General features: G+C 50.7%; 8 protein-coding genes and 1 non-coding gene across 9 annotated transcripts; 4 read left to right on the forward strand and 5 right to left on the reverse strand.

The window, feature by feature from the left end:
- Positions 1-64: 64 nt before the first annotated feature.
- F5J12DRAFT_502880 (P-loop containing nucleoside triphosphate hydrolase protein) lies at positions 65-1,625 on the reverse strand. The gene is made up of 4 exons (XM_051739750.1): positions 1,174-1,625; positions 1,078-1,111; positions 824-1,017; positions 65-766 (listed from the first exon to the last, which is right to left on the reverse strand). Exons 1-4 carry the CDS (start codon positions 1,332-1,334, stop codon positions 409-411), a joined length of 747 nt encoding a protein of 248 aa, XP_051595047.1. The 5' UTR covers positions 1,335-1,625; the 3' UTR covers positions 65-408.
- A 770-nt stretch (positions 1,626-2,395) lies between these two features.
- Positions 2,396-3,745, forward strand: F5J12DRAFT_863990 (C5-sterol desaturase). The gene is given in 6 exon segments (XM_051746985.1): positions 2,396-2,945; positions 2,958-2,962; positions 3,011-3,111; positions 3,168-3,313; positions 3,404-3,508; positions 3,559-3,745. 6 exon segments carry the CDS (start codon positions 2,493-2,495, stop codon positions 3,646-3,648), a joined length of 900 nt encoding a protein of 299 aa, XP_051595048.1. The 5' UTR covers positions 2,396-2,492; the 3' UTR covers positions 3,649-3,745.
- A 33-nt stretch (positions 3,746-3,778) lies between these two features.
- On the reverse strand, positions 3,779-5,521 carry F5J12DRAFT_863996 (WD40-repeat-containing domain protein). The gene is made up of 8 exons (XM_051746986.1): positions 5,255-5,521; positions 5,015-5,188; positions 4,787-4,939; positions 4,619-4,725; positions 4,526-4,549; positions 4,338-4,460; positions 4,224-4,264; positions 3,779-4,164 (listed from the first exon to the last, which is right to left on the reverse strand). The coding sequence occupies exons 2-8, from the start codon at positions 5,141-5,143 to the stop codon at positions 3,983-3,985; spliced, it is 759 nt and encodes a 252-aa protein (XP_051595049.1). The 5' UTR covers positions 5,144-5,188; positions 5,255-5,521; the 3' UTR covers positions 3,779-3,982.
- Positions 5,522-5,687: 166 nt separating this feature from the next.
- Positions 5,688-5,759, forward strand: F5J12DRAFT_t196. Its single transcript has one exon. It is a non-coding gene; the product is annotated as a tRNA-Arg (tRNA).
- Positions 5,760-5,927: 168 nt separating this feature from the next.
- On the reverse strand, positions 5,928-9,052 carry F5J12DRAFT_907624 (XFP N-terminal domain-containing protein; the record flags this gene model as incomplete). Its single annotated transcript, XM_051748959.1, has 13 exons — positions 5,928-5,968; positions 6,028-6,190; positions 6,250-6,286; positions 6,341-6,619; positions 6,676-6,740; positions 6,792-6,865; positions 6,930-7,074; positions 7,129-7,399; positions 7,451-7,956; positions 8,042-8,336; positions 8,388-8,523; positions 8,655-8,828; positions 8,884-9,052. 13 exons carry the CDS (start codon positions 9,050-9,052, stop codon positions 5,928-5,930), a joined length of 2,355 nt encoding a protein of 784 aa, XP_051595050.1.
- A 307-nt stretch (positions 9,053-9,359) lies between these two features.
- Positions 9,360-9,951, reverse strand: F5J12DRAFT_907625 (uncharacterized protein; the record flags this gene model as incomplete). The annotated part of the gene is made up of 3 exons (XM_051748960.1): positions 9,360-9,551; positions 9,613-9,681; positions 9,745-9,951. The coding sequence occupies 3 exons, from the start codon at positions 9,949-9,951 to the stop codon at positions 9,360-9,362; spliced, it is 468 nt and encodes a 155-aa protein (XP_051595051.1).
- Positions 9,952-10,045: 94 nt separating this feature from the next.
- Positions 10,046-10,813, forward strand: F5J12DRAFT_727869 (uncharacterized protein; the record flags this gene model as incomplete). Its single annotated transcript, XM_051741831.1, has 3 exons — positions 10,046-10,380; positions 10,464-10,590; positions 10,661-10,813. The coding sequence occupies 3 exons, from the start codon at positions 10,046-10,048 to the stop codon at positions 10,811-10,813; spliced, it is 615 nt and encodes a 204-aa protein (XP_051595052.1).
- F5J12DRAFT_503022 (uncharacterized protein) lies at positions 10,464-11,635 on the forward strand. The gene has a single exon (XM_051739753.1). The coding sequence runs from the start codon at positions 10,826-10,828 to the stop codon at positions 11,543-11,545; it is 720 nt and encodes a 239-aa protein (XP_051595053.1). The 5' UTR covers positions 10,464-10,825; the 3' UTR covers positions 11,546-11,635.
- Positions 11,636-12,050: 415 nt separating this feature from the next.
- Positions 12,051-13,443, reverse strand: F5J12DRAFT_915808 (uncharacterized protein; the record flags this gene model as incomplete). The annotated part of the gene is made up of 4 exons (XM_051749166.1): positions 13,043-13,443; positions 12,824-12,998; positions 12,406-12,708; positions 12,051-12,367 (listed from the first exon to the last, which is right to left on the reverse strand). The coding sequence occupies exons 1-4, from the start codon at positions 13,412-13,414 to the stop codon at positions 12,051-12,053; spliced, it is 1,167 nt and encodes a 388-aa protein (XP_051595054.1). The 5' UTR covers positions 13,415-13,443.
- Positions 13,444-14,427: the final 984 nt, after the last annotated feature.

Consider the following 14,427-nt stretch of genomic DNA (forward strand, 5'->3'; position numbering starts at 1 on the left):
AAACATGACTGACAATCTTAGATCAGTACATACAGATAAGCCAAGAACCGTCGAAAGTCGTCAAGAAGACATTACATAGCGGAGACCATACCAATGAACTAAGTGTAGGAGTACCAGTATAAAGCCCGGCAGTGGTTCTATCAGACCTCCCTTACGTGAAGTTTCTCCTCAATCCTGCGTAATTCTGCCTGGTAGTCGGACGCGAGCCTTGAAGCTTGTGTTTGGGCTTTCCGCAGGTCGTCTTCAACCTTCTGTTTCTCTTCAGCTAGTTCTTTCTGGGTCTCCTCGTCCATCTCTTGTTCAGCTTGGGCCATCTCGTCCTTCAGCTTCGCCAGTTCCTGCTGGTGTTGTGCGGCCAACTCTGACAGTTCACGATCGAGTTGCCTGAATGCAGCTGTCTGTGTTATATCAACATCCCTCTGCTAGCTCTCGCTGGATGCGGAGCACGATAGGCTCCTTCTGAACCAGTTCCTCGAGGATACGGTGAGCGGATTTTTGGGTATTGTCATGGCGCATCATTCTGCCTTTTCTGTCGAGGATGGGCTTGTAGAATATGTCCTTGGAGGCAAGTTCTCCCTCGCGAGCAATTCCGTCTTCCTCGGAGACGGTGCCCCACATATTCGTGACGACGATGACGTTCTCATAGGCTTCTTCTCCACAAAGCTCCTGAAACATTCTCAAATCGCGACGGGCCGAACCTCCTATCTTCAGGTCGGAGATTCTCTGCATGTAAATTACGCCGACAAGGCGTGCGCCCTGTTTGTTCCTGCAACAAAGTGAGTCAAACACAGATAGGTGAGCGGGGGGGAAATGTGGAACAAACATGGCGACAAGGTAAGCAGAAATGATTTTCAACACATCGGTGTCCGTCATTGTCGTGTCGTCGAATCCAGGAGTGTCAAGGACAACAACCTGTTTCCCCCCGACTTTGAATGGCAAAGACGTCTGCACCTCATTAGTGCAGCTCTCCAGCCCCGAGCCGGTTCTGAGTTCGGATCCAGAAGCCAAGTTGATGAACTAGGTAGTGGGGTCTTATGGTGAGCGTGGAGTGCGAGGGTGACGGCGTGAGGGGCATACCGTTGTCTTGCCGCTGCCGGTGGGTCCCATGACCCTGATGGGGAAGTGATAAGAATGTCTGTCTCGACGAGTATGACGAGAATCAATAAGACGTACACAACGTAGACTGTTGTATTGGGATCAATAGGCGATGATGCAGCGACGCTGCCGTCCTTTGTTTCCTTTGTCTCTTTGATATTCTTGGGCTCCTCGTCGTGGAAGACATGGTCTGAGAAGCAGGGAATGCGAGCAAGGATACGTGCAATGCGTTGACCCATGGTGATGAGCTTGAAGCACCCAGTAAGAATGGGAAGAAACCAGACGTGGAGCTCGAGGTGGACGAGTAGTTCAAGGTACCGAGATTAAACAGATAGTAGAGGTGAAGCAACACGTTTTTACAGCGTTCGCATCACATTGGATCCACGCGCTTGTGGACCCACCTTGAGGTAGGGCCCTGCAGAGAAGCATGGATCCCATTTCTTTCCTTCGGCCGGGCGTTATCGGAAGTCTGCAATTCATCGTGCGCAGGCGACGCGGGCGGAGGAGCATTGGCATGTGAACCACCGATCGCGACCTTGTTGAGGTACACTGCACTCGACGCCGTTTAAAAAAGGCTGTACGACGACGGCCGTGAGGCTCGAGCACGATCTGACCAAATTTGAGTCCTTTAACGGTCAAACCAGTGGAGTCAGAGTGGTGGTGTTCAAGACCGTAAAGGTTGGTTCTAATAGGTTGATAGATAGCATCAGCAGAAGCGACGCCGACTTCGAGAACTTCCTCAAGTTCTGGTGCAGTATCACAGGATTCCATTGGAACGAACGCTCGTCAAGCATTGTCAGGGCTGTGTGACTCTATCTGTACATGCATAATCACGACGGGTACATACTGTGGTGGGGAGACCTGGGTTGGGCGGTGTCGTTCACATGTCCAGTCCATTTCCGAGCGGTCGCGCCCGGTCAGACGATCCATCATGTCCACTGGTGTCCGTGTGATCCGGCCGCACGCCCTACACGACACTATCAATGAGATGCATCCACCCGCTTTGCCCTCTGACCAGCACTGCAACTTTATTGCTGCGAACGATCGGCAGATAGGATGAGAAAAAAAAATCCGGATAGTCAGGGGATTGAACCCTCGACCTTACACAAGGATCTACATATAAAATGCCAAGGCATGTGTGCTCCCAACTACTTGGTTGAAGGCGCGGCGTGGGAAATGTCCATGTGAGGGCAATTTCCGGATATGGGAATTGCATCCGCGTCTGGTCTGGTTTGTCATCTAATCTGATCGGAAAAAGGAAATCGGGACTGTAAAAAGTGGCCTGATGTTCAACCCGATCGGCAAATATAAAAAAGTGGACGGTCGGCTATGAGGAAAAAGAGAAAATCACACCGGTCGTCGCGTCAGCGTCATCGTTGGTGTCAGTCCCCCCCTCCATGGATATCGTTCTATACCTCGCCGACGAGTACGTTCTCGACAGTGTCTGGGCTCATCTTGTCCCACCTCATGGCTCTGTCATGCCATCATCGTCAAGGTTTCAACAGCTCTCTTCTAATTTCACAACTATAGCATCGTCTCCACAGTCGGCATGGCCCCGAGATTATTTCTTTAGGCAAATACTCTCATTGAGTGTCATAACATTGATCGGCATCCACCTATTATACTTCGTCTTCGCCGGTCTTTCATACAAATTCATATTCAACCACGACATGATGCGACATCCACGGTTTTTACAAAATCAAATCAAGCTCGAGATACAAACAAGTTTAAAAGCATTCCCCATGATGACCCTCCTAACCCTTCCGTGGTTTCAAGCGGAGGTCATGGGCTACTCTAGACTCTACGACAACGTCGACCAATACGGCTGGACCTATCTCGTCTTGTCTGTACCATTGTACGTCCCCTTCCCCTCCTCTTACGGGGGAGGCTCTCTTGACGACTTCCCCCGCCACAGCTTTCTTCTCTTCACAGACTATGCCATCTACTGGGTACATCGTATTCTGCATCACCCCAGCATTTACAAGACATTCCATAAACCACATCATAAGTGGATAAGTACGTTTCCATGCACCTATAATACCACTGGAGGCCAAAACCTTTTGTTATGACAGTACCAACACCATTCGCATCCCACGCATTCCACCCGGTAGATGGTTACCTCCAGTCTGTACCGTACCACCTCTTCATTTTCTTGTTCCCTCTCCACCGGTATCTGTACCTTGGCCTCTTTGTTTTCGTCAACTTCTGGAGCATACTTGTATGTCGCTTCTTGCGCCTATCCTTCCCTTCTAGTCTTGGACACTGATTAACAACGGCGTCGTCGTCTCGGATCCCTTCCCGCTGTCAGATCCACGACTCCGATATGATAACCGGACATCCGCTTGAGTCCGTCATTAATGGACCTGCACATCACACTCTGCATCACCTTTACTTTACCGTCAACTACGGTCAGGTACGCACGACGCAGCCACCCCAAATCGCCTCTGCTGACTTCCCTCGTAGTACTTCACATGGGCAGACCGTGTCGGCGGATCATATCGCCAACCAGAATCGTCTCTCGACCCATTACTCGAGGTGAAGAAAGCATCATGACCACACTTTGTCCTACCTAGGGACGTACTTGACGCGTTCCATAATGTTAGTAATCATTATAGTTTCAATATATTGGGCTGTGAGATGTACGTGGCGAAGATTGTAGATCACTCCATCTAAGAAGTCTGAGTTGACAGTGCTCCATGGGCCGAACAAGGGGAAACGATCGCGATTCGATCGGACGCGTAGTGTTGATCATAGATAGGGGTAGTAAGTTACATGGGGCCACAAGCTCACAGTACTCGACAAGAGCTCCTTTTTCTACTTGCATGGACAGTGCTTTTCTGTCAAGAAAATAGATGCTTTCGGTGTCCTAAAAGTGTATTACAACCAACTACTTCTTTGGTCGCCTCTTGACCTCATCTTCTTTGCAAGCGTGCAACATCAATTTGTTAGGGTGACCTGGCGTCATTCCGCTGTGGCCCTTGGACCAGTCGTACGAAATTGCGTAGGCAAATATGGTCCCGTTACGGTTGAAAGTCGTTGCAGTGATCGGTGCAGGTGCTGTTTCGAACGCTAGATATAATGGAACATACTCAGCAACGGATCCAGGTGGGAGGCAAAAGTAAGAATACATTTTAGTCGCGTTCGCGCGTCCTTGTCCCAATAATGAATGCTTCCGTCAGAACCTAGGGTGAAGGGTTAGGTCCCAGAAGAAAGGGACACGAGATATCCAAATAAAAACGGACCACACGTAGAAAACGTCCCAGTGGACAGGGTGGAATGAGATATCGTTGACGGCGTACACCAGAGACTGATCTTTTGAAGACGGGGTTTGATCCTTGCGATGACACTTGAACGAAAAGTTGTTTCTATGGATCCATCATCACACGTTAATATCCAGACTTTGATGTAGGGTGGAGTTGCCAGTGCTCACGAGCTGTCCTTGTCTTCCACGTATCTAAGATAAGAAAAACCAAGTCAGCCACCACCCATTCTATATCCGCTTTGTGTGAGAGCGACCACGCACTGAATGGCCACGCGGCCTTCGATACTGCCAACTGCAAACCCGCTGCTGGAAGAATTGGTGAAGCACGAGACAACACGCGTCTGCCACTTAAGGGGAGACGTTATCGTCTGTGGAATGAAAATAGAAAATGAGAACAGGATTCGAGCGGATAAAGAGCTATAGCACTACCTTGTATGGGGAGGTTGGATTTGTTAAATTGTATATTTGGATGTGGCGCTCGGCCGTGCCGACGACAAGTAGGGGGTACTGGACGTCCATGGTGTAACACCGTTCCGGTAGCTGAACAGTAGCCACGGGGTTGGGAGTTCTCAAATCCCAGTACTACACGCGCAAACACGACGACAGCGTGAGTACATTGCCAACGGAGGCTCACGGAACGGCACGTCCCAAACGCACCTTCAGCGTCTTATCCCAGCTTCCCGTGGCAAGGATCCCACCTTGGGGTGTCTCTATCCACTTGACGACTTTGATCGGAGCATCATGCTGAGCAACTTGCTGTGGCTGACCAGTCGTAATGTCAAACATGCGCGCGGCATTGTCAGCACCTCCAGATATGGCCCTATTGCCCTCCTAATATCCCAACACGCGTCGCATCAGATGGGTTCCACTTGTTCGTGCCAACATTGCAACACGAACCTTGTTCCAGCATATGCTGAGCACAGGACCTTGATGCCCATAGATAGCCTTTCCCTGTGTCTGCCCATTGGCACCGACCTCGTATAAACGGACCTTTGGAGGCACAAAGTCGTTCGTTTCAGAAGACTGACGTGCACGCTTGGAGTGAGCAATTGGAACTTACGTTGTTGTCCCAGCTCCCCACTGCGAGGTAATCCGCTGCAGGTGAAAAGGCCAACGAGGAGATGGAATCGGTCGGTATTTCGGGACTTCGATGTCCTTTTCCTGTGTTGCAGCAGTCGTCGTCGATGTCGACGCAGCACCAAAGAACGCCATGACGCCTGCTTCTAATGACAAGTTCGAGTGTTTCGTTCTGTACTGGGGAGGTGGCGGCAGTGGCGTGGTAGAAATATGTCGCGTCACCAAATTATCTTCGATGACCTTCGTCGTCGTCGGCGGGTTGGCGTAATGGTAACGCGCTAGTTTCCGGCGCTAGAGATTCTGGGTTCGAGTCCCAGGCCTGTCGCTTTTTTTGTCCCAGGCATTCACGTCACAACGAGATTCGATTTCGCTTTTGTACAGTATAGTAACAATTCGTTTTCGCCCATGATCGTGTTTGAGCTGCACAGACACACGTAACCTACGCCAGACTACTAGTAGAAATGTAGCTACAGGTTGACTACATACTCATAAATTACTTCTCAAACACGGGCGTGTCAAACATGCCATCGGGATCTGAAGCGTCGCTCAGTTAGTCCAGTACATCGCGCAAATACGGGTAAGATGACCCTTACCATGGCCGTGTGTATAAATAAACTCCTTGTCCTTCGCAGCGCGGTGCATGAGGTAGCTTGCCACCTGGTGTGCTACACAGGAGACCTTGCTATTGAAAAGGGCCCCTGCACGCACAGCAGCTGCGGCCAGATGATACCTTGACGTTCCGTTGCAAAGCATCATCTATATCACGGAGTATCCAGGTCAGATTCCCGCTACGGTGATCGCGGCGTTCAACTCACGTCGAAGGGAGTTGTAGTTGTCCCTTCCTCACGATACCTATCCAAGATTGTGAACTTCGCGTCCATGTGCTTGGCACGGGTGATAACTTACCCCTCAATCACCATCCGTTCGATTCCAGGTCTACCAAATACCAATCCCCTAATATCAAGAGGATATCCATGGAAGTTGATGATGATCGATCTATCCGTTGTGAACAGCGTATCGAAGTCATCGTCGCTCAGAGCATGCGGATGGCTACCGAATGGACCCAAAATCATCAGGTCCGTCACATTCACGACGCGCACGCGAAGGTCGGGCACTTCTTTGCGAAGGAGGGCCGCCGCTGCAACAACCTCAAAGGTGACCTCAGTACCGATGCCGACGAGTACGCTAAAAATGCCAGTGAGGGCTGTGTGAATGATCTTGCTGGAGATAGCAAGACGTACACGTCAGGGTCAACTCCTTCATCAACGCTCGCAAACTTCCATACAGAAGCTCCTGCGATGCAGTGCTGTAATACGACTCATCGGCAATGCGTAATGCCATATATCCAATCACGTACCCGGTCTGCCTCTTCTGGATCTAGCCATACTGAAGTCGGCTGCTTGCTCCCAACGACGAGGTTGATGTAGTTGCCTGGATCTCAGACAGTGTGCCATCGTGGACAACCAGCAATTCGCGTCGGGAGGGAGGTAGACACGGGCAATCTTAGCCTTCAAGTTGAGAACCGCACCGATAAAGCCGGGATTCTGGTGAGAGAAACCATTGTGCTCCTGTCGCGCCCATGTCGATGTCTCGATGAAGTTAATAGAGCCTATATCTTGTCTCCACTTCGTTTCGAACGCCTGTGCGTGCGTATTAAATCAAGGTTGAAATAGATACATCAGGAGAGGACTAACCATTTTGGCGAATTTGCTATATTGGACCATCATGGTATATACGATGCCCAAGAATGCCTCATAGCTGGGGAACAACCCCGTCCTACCGGTAAGCGTATAACCTTGTAACATTCCTTCGCAAGTATGCTCGGAGAGGATCTCGATGACTCGTCCGTCTTGCGCGCGGCTTGCAGCGTCCCACTGCATGTCACGGCCCGTTACCTCGAGAACAGCTCCAAGCTTATTCGACTCCAACTCGTCAGGTGAGAATATTCTGAATCTCGTCGGATTGCTGTGGTATAAATTAGTGCAAGATGTTCGGGGAAGGAAGAACGATACCCACTCTTCGATCACACGCTTGAGAAATTCACCAACCGTCTTCATGCAACTCGCCTGCGATCGCTTCTGTACGCAGAAGGGTGTCCAAACTGGAACCTTCAGCGGCTGATAAGCAGCATATGCCTCCTTCCTCATCCCCAGTCGTTTGTCTCTGTTGTCGGGAACGATTTGGAGCAGGTCGGGATAGGGTGCACCGTCGAGCGTATCCTTGTCACCACCGATGCAAAAAAGTTGCCGTGGGTCGTAGCTGGACAACCAGGATTCCAGCATTTTCAACTCCCCCTCATCTGTCTTCGCATCCGGGAGCGGTATTTGATGAGAACGGAAAGATCCCTCAATGTACTCGCCATGAAGTTCCTTTGGACCTGTCCACCCTTTCGGGGTACGCAAAATGATCACAGGCCAGCGAGGCTTAACAATTGGCTTCCCTGAGCGTGCAGCTTGTTGGATACGAGCAATCTCTTTCAAAGCCCATTCCATGGAAGCGGCGAGGTCCTTGTCAATATTGCCCTAGGTCCTCGACAATACGAGGCTGGTAACCATAGCCACTGTAAAGCAGGTGAGGTACTGAAGGAGCAACAGCATTCCCAAAGACGCACCAGAACAAGGCGACGAGTTCTTTGTCATCCATACACCCATATATGGTACGGTTGGAGATCTTGAAGCCATTGAGGTGCACGATGGGAAGCACAGCACCAGATACAGCTGGATCGATGAACTTGTAACCGTGCCACGCTGTAGCAGTTGGCCCTGTCTCCGCTTCGCCATCTCCAACGACGCAGGTGACGACAAGATGCGGGTTGTCCAACGCCGCGCCGAAGGCAACGGACAGCGCATAACCGAGTTCGCCTCCCTCGTGAATGCATCCGGGTGTCTCGGCGTTGATGTGGCTACGGACACACGATAAGTGCAACGACGAAGTATTGGTACCAAATCCTTACCTCGGGAAACCACCAGGTGCGCTAAACTTTCCAATAAGGTTGGTTAAACCAGCTCTGTCACGCGTATACGAAGGATAGAAGGGCGATATCGAATCCTCTAGCCAAAGGCAAGACAGAATGCCAGGTGCGCCATGACCTGTCGATGATTATGAGCGCAAGAGTGCGTAACGAGTATGTACAAGGGATGAGATTCTCATTGGTACGTGCGTTTTTCGTATGTCGAGCGCACGATTCCACAGGAATCACTCTGAAGAATGTAATACTTACCAGGTCCGACGACTAGGAGAGAGTCTAGGTTGGTTTTCTTGATGATACGGCTAAGGTGTGCGTATACGAGTGTAAGACCGGGGCACGTTCCCCAGTGACCAAGTAAACGAGGTTTAATGTCATCGAAGGTCAACTCGCGCTCGAGCAATACATCGTCTTTCAAGAAGATCATCGCTACAACGTCCCGGCGTCAAATCATATCAAGCCACAGTCGTCACATATGACGTACCCGCAGCAATGTAATTAGCAGCCCGTCTGAACTTCCGAATAACGTCAAGCTCTACATTGCTGATAGCAAGGGAGGAGACGTCGAGCTGGACGCTATTGTCTAGAATAGAGTCGGGGAGATGAGAGGGATCAGGAGGCGGATCGGATTGAAAGAGGCGTTGACCGGGCATTGTGGGAAGTTCGTGTACGTTGCAAGGAGAGCACCGCTAGAGGTCAGTCGTAGAGGAGGCTTGCTATATATCCCACATTGCAAATGAATGATTTCATTGTGGTGCGCCTTGCGCCCAGAATCTGACTGCCTCTTTGCAAATAAAAAACTTTTTAAGAAGGGCCAGAACTTTGGGTACATTCAACTGAACGTACTGGAGATCCTATGAGTCCAACACAAAAATTAGAACGCAGTTCTTTTTGGGACTCATAGTATCCTCGTCCCATTCAAATGGCGAATTGAACTTGTAACTTACAAGATCCCTTTACTCAAGTGAGCTGTAGAGAACTTCGAAAAAGTTCATCTAGTAGAATAGCTACTTCCTGCTGTGCTTCGCTCTTCTCCTGCTGGAGATTCTTCATCTCTTCATCTCGCCACCGCGCAATCTGGGCTTCGTCTGAGAGTAACAGTAAAAGTTTCAGGGAATGGGTAATGGAAAGCAGCGAGTTGGCAGCCCGGACCTATCGTTTATTCGTCGTGTGCGTCGCGGATGGTGAAGTGAAAGTACGTAGTTTGACTTACCATGGACTCGGCACGCAGCTCTGCTTGGAAAGCTTCCTGAGCGATGCGGAACTTGTCCTTGTCCCCAATCTACGACGCAAGAAAAAGTCGCTGAGAGTGTGCGGGGATGGAACGTATGATATTGGACCATACAGATGCGAGATTGACGATGTCGACCATCCCGTCAACCAGTACCTCTACCTCGGCATCGAGCTTCTTGTTCCACTCCTCTTCGATAGCATCGAGATACTCTTCTGAGTTTTGGTCTACCAGCGCCTGGTCGAGCGCAGGTCGGTGGAGTAGTTTTGCTGTCGGAAGCGCAGATGGACGAGACACGTCGGTTTGCGGCGGTTCCGCCATGGTAACATGAGTGTTTGCGGCAGAGTTTCTTGCTTCATACATAACGACTCAAGCTGATCAAGTTGTTGTTTCAGCGATGCCTCCAACACTTGCCATGCACGCCCTCCAAAACCGCGTCGAGTCTTTCAAAAAGTCAAAACGCGTCAAACGCTACCCCTCCAAGAAGACCTCCACACAATCCGCGACGGTTAAATGGCCCCATCCGCCTTCATACAAAGCTAACGCGAACACGCTCGCAGAAGCTGGCTTCTTCTTCTGTCCCAGCTGGGATGATAGGGACTGTGTCGCTTGTTTTCTATGTGGGAAAGAACTGAGCGATTGGGATGCGCAGGACGATCCGTTCGCGGTTCACTATGAGAAGTGTGGAGAGGCCTGTGGATGGGCCATCGTTCGGTGCGGTCTCGTAGAGGATATGGACAGTGAGGGAAGGTGAGTCTTTTCTTCTGCCGGATCATCCTTCATCGTCGTGGCTATCACACACTGTGCTGAGCTCGTATTTATCCACTCTCTAGCTTTACTTTCACGAACAAGGCTCGAATACCTACCACCAAGGCCATAGAAGAAGCGCGCTTGAAGACGTTTGGGGAGGACTGGTGGCCTTACGACGATGACCCAAACCACGGAGCCAGCTCGAGAAAGGTTCGTCCAGCATCGCGCTGTTTATGTATCCTTCCATCTACCTGTCTTTGCTCACTCGTGCTCGTACAAGATGGCTCGAGCAGGGTTCGTTTACACCCCTCAAGGTGCAGGTGACGATACGGTTACATGCTTATACTGCAATACTGCCCTGGGGGGGTGGGACAAGGACGACGACCCCATGTACGTATCATCTACCGTCAGGATTGTTTCTATCTGTTATTAGCATGGACACACAATGTATCTCACGCATACTATACGTTGCAGTCACGAACACCGAAAACGTGCAACCAAGTTGGAATGCGGTTGTCCGTTTTTCTCGTTCGCGCAGCCAACTGCACCCGCTAAACTGGCGCGGTCGGGGTCGATAAAGGCTGGGAAGAAAAGTACGGCGGCTCTTCCAAAACATACAAGAACGCATTCACGGACGCGGTCGCGCAAGGAAGATAAAGCGACGAAGGTAGAAAAAGAGGATGAGGAAACTGAACAGGAGGTAACAACAGAAAAGGGACGGAGAGTAAACCCGCAGGTCGACGAGGAACCGAAACCGTCGCCACCCGTTCCTCCAGATGCCGCTATTGCTATGGAGGCGGAAGACGATGACCCTAGGCCCCCACTTCCGTCACCCGAACCAGAACTCGAATCCGCGCCAGCACCAACATCAGCACCCACCGTGTCAGCAACATCACCAGCACTGCCAGCGGCAAGAGTACCAATACCAGATGCAAAAATACCGGTGCCGATGATGGTGGAAGATAGCGTATTTTATACAGCGCCGACACCGGTGCTACCTCCTTCGGAAGCACTCACAGAAGAGGAGCGAGAGTTGTCGGTGGAGCAGTGGATACGACGGGAAATCTCACTAAGTTATGAGAAGCTCATGGCCGACGGACAGAACCAGATCATGCTGTTCAAGGAGAGAGCGGCTGAGGTTCGAACACTTATTGAGGACCTTTAACAGTACTCGGTGGTTGGACGATGTGGGAGATACTGTTGGTAGGTACTATGCTCTACGGAAGGTGGGGATCACCCCAGTGTAGTCGTTCTACGATCAAGAAAGAGGATCCACTAGTGCAAACGACTGAATGTGCGGTTTCAACCTTCCGGCGACGGAACAACAGAACGAACCAAAAAAAGCTTATAAATAGCATTGAGAGCGCACAGATTGTACATGTGGTGCGCTGTCCGTCTGAATGCAATGACAATATCCAAACGATCGTAGTGATCGTGATAAATAACGAGCTTCGCGAGTGCGATGTAAGGTATTCCTAGGGAATGCTGCACGGCTCCACCCAGGCGGGACACTAAGAGTTGTAGTCGAGTCGGAAACGTGATATGTCGATGTGACAGACCGGTCTTCTGAATTTGTATACATCGTCGCATACGCATCATAGACCTTCGGGGAGGCGGACACGTTCACGGTGGGTGAAGCAAGAGTGGGAGGGTAAGTACTCGTCGCCAAATCAGATGCAACTATTTCTCGAAGCGTCGCCTGAAGCGAGGTGTTGAACGTATGTGGCGGTGTGGTATAAGACGGGAAGGATCGTTGCGACGGTCGCAGATACGGACGAGAGGAAAGCAGGAACGCAAATGGGAGATTCGATGGTGGCCGATGCATTCGATATCGCGTAGAGACCCATCATGGGATATTCCTCACGATCAATACCATAACTTCGAGCCGACACAGCAATATACGCATTACACCCAGCAAACCACAATTCTTTCCGACTCACCTCCATACTGAGTGCACGGTACGCAGGAACAGGGTTCCTGGGGACGCCTACAGTCGGCAAGGAGAAGCCAAAAAGGAACGCCTACCTTCACCAAGTTGCCAATCAACACTGTCCGAACTCGGCAGTAACGCCTTCGGCCACGACAGGCAAAGACCTAGGTTGCTGGCCGCGGGATCAATGATATAGTCGGTGGGTTGCAGCACGAATGTGTTATCCATGGGGAACAGCGGTGAAGGATCTTGAGCATGTGATATAGAAAGGTGTTCTTTCATGAGCAAATGTGGTCGCGCTGTCCGCGAGGGGGTAATTTTTGAGTAAGAGAACTGGAACGGGTGAATACTGGGTTTTTTGCCATGGTGCCCTGCGATCGAATCGGGGGAGTCAAAATCTGAAGGAATTAGGGCACCAGCTTCTCCGGTTCACGAGATATTCCAATTCTGAGACTGTGTGCTGCGAAGACAAGGAAGTGGCGGCAATTTTGAGGTTTTACTCTCACGGCAAACCTTTCCCGAAACCACGGAAATGGTCGGGGATGAAGTACAGGGGGCCTTCCACGCCGTGAACAGAATCGTTGCATGGCTTGTCTTTGCCGTCGCCATCTTCTTCGTCATCGCTGTTTTCATCGTTGTTGCTACATAGGGGACACTGCGCTGCCAGTAGACTCTGTGTCTCACCGGACTGAAGGACGTCAGATTTGTAGGGTCGAGGCCTCGTGCACTTACTTCACACTCTCCGAAATGCCTTTCTCCAGTTCCCCCTGGGGAATGCCAGTTCTTGATGTGGACGCCGTAGCCTGTATGGAATGGAGTGCGGCGGGTGGAACTACGTGTGGCAAAAAAGAGGCGCACTGTGTCTCCGGCTGCATCGTCAATTTGTGCTCCCTTGAATTGTTCCCGTGCACGCCCGAAAAAAGTAATATGCGAATAAAACAACGAATATGACAAGCAAGGTGAGGCAGATGGCCGCCAGGACGATGGTGGGGGTACCCGAGCCCCCCTTGCATAGTCGATACTCGAATGAGGGGCGGACGCAGATCTAGAGAAGATGGGGGACATTGTGGGCGAAGAAAAGACAGCGGGGGGATAGCGATACATTTATTTACTATGTATCCCTGTCAGCCTCAGGTTTCTGGATATGGATGGGTAAAGTCTCAGGGGTGCCTGTCCGCCCCCGCCCCAACATATCACGTGATACACCGGCGGTATTCCAAATTGGGAATGTCAGGCGAAAACGTAAGTAGTGGCGGGTGGGCCAGGTGATCAAAAATTACTAAGCTGGCGAGATGGTGTAGAAATACCAACCCGCCGTCACACCCAAATAAGGAAACAATGACGTGCAGAGAGTGCGGGACACATGTCATAACCCCAAGAAGGGGACAAGCAAAGTGAAAAATACAAAGGCAGGAGTAGGGGTGGATGCACACAGCAATAGACGAGATATCAAATGTATGACATAGATATAATGGTAGCTACTGCAGGGGAAAGAATCCCTATGAGACAAGAACATCACCTTGTTGACCTGCTTCCCTATCTGAATGCACTGAGTCCTGAGCTGGCCATCCTCACACATATCTTTGCTCACACCTAATCACTCCCATGTCAGCCACTGTGCACACATCATTCCTATCAGGTTATGAGCCCCACCTGCTTGTAACTGACCTTGTCACCAAGCCACCAACATAGAGCCAAGAAGATCCACCTGTTTATCTGTCAGAAGGGGGAGAAGAGAGATGTTGAGAGCAAGGGTGCCAGCCAATCCATGAGGCATGACACCTGAAGGGGATGGACCCCCTAATGCATAGACTGGCAGGCCAATGTGGTCTTCACCTGAAGCACCAATGGCATCAGCTAGTGCCTCAAGGATGCCCCAGGTAATGCCTGACTCACCTGTTGACTTACCAGCAGTTGCAGGCCCCTTGTCACAACCAATAGGGCCAAGCCTGGCCATTGATGGGTCTTCAACATTGGTGATGGCATTGTTGAAGGGAAAGGGGTGAGCCAGATCCAGAGAGAGAGGATGAGAGGGAGAGATGAAGATAGTTAAGATGGAGAAGCTCACCTCTAATAACTGGGCAGCATGGAAAAAGAAGATCACTGCCATACTTTGG

This window comes from Pisolithus orientalis (assembly GCF_024613125.1).
Source record: "Pisolithus orientalis strain OTSU chromosome Unknown F5J12scaffold_62, whole genome shotgun sequence".
NCBI lineage: Eukaryota > Fungi > Basidiomycota > Agaricomycetes > Boletales > Pisolithaceae > Pisolithus > Pisolithus orientalis.

Bases quoted from the DNA above. Each gene is read 5' to 3' on its own strand.
- F5J12DRAFT_502880 (XM_051739750.1), bottom strand. From the start codon at position 1,334: ATGGGTCAACGCATTGCACGTATCCTTGCTCGCATTCCCTGCTTCTCA. The intron at 1,018-1,077 runs GTATGCCCCTCA...CCCACTACCTAG, and splicing joins CCGGCAGCGGCAAGACAACG to TTCATCAACTTGGCTTCTGG. The intron at 767-823 runs GTTTGTTCCACA...ACTTTGTTGCAG, and splicing joins TCTGCTTACCTTGTCGCCAT to GAACAAACAGGGCGCACGCC.
- F5J12DRAFT_863990 (XM_051746985.1), top strand. From the start codon at position 2,493: ATGGATATCGTTCTATACCTCGCCGACGAGTACGTTCTCGACAGTGTC. The intron at 3,112-3,167 runs GTACGTTTCCAT...TTGTTATGACAG, and splicing joins ACCACATCATAAGTGGATAA to TACCAACACCATTCGCATCC. The intron at 3,314-3,403 runs GTATGTCGCTTC...TCCCGCTGTCAG, and splicing joins TCAACTTCTGGAGCATACTT to ATCCACGACTCCGATATGAT.
- F5J12DRAFT_863996 (XM_051746986.1), bottom strand. From the start codon at position 5,143: ATGTTTGACATTACGACTGGTCAGCCACAGCAAGTTGCTCAGCATGAT. The intron at 4,940-5,014 runs GTGCGTTTGGGA...TTGCGCGTGTAG, and splicing joins GCTGGGATAAGACGCTGAAG to TACTGGGATTTGAGAACTCC. The intron at 4,726-4,786 runs GTAGTGCTATAG...TTCATTCCACAG, and splicing joins ATCCAACCTCCCCATACAAG to ACGATAACGTCTCCCCTTAA.
- F5J12DRAFT_503022 (XM_051739753.1), top strand. From the start codon at position 10,826: ATGTATCTCACGCATACTATACGTTGCAGTCACGAACACCGAAAACGT.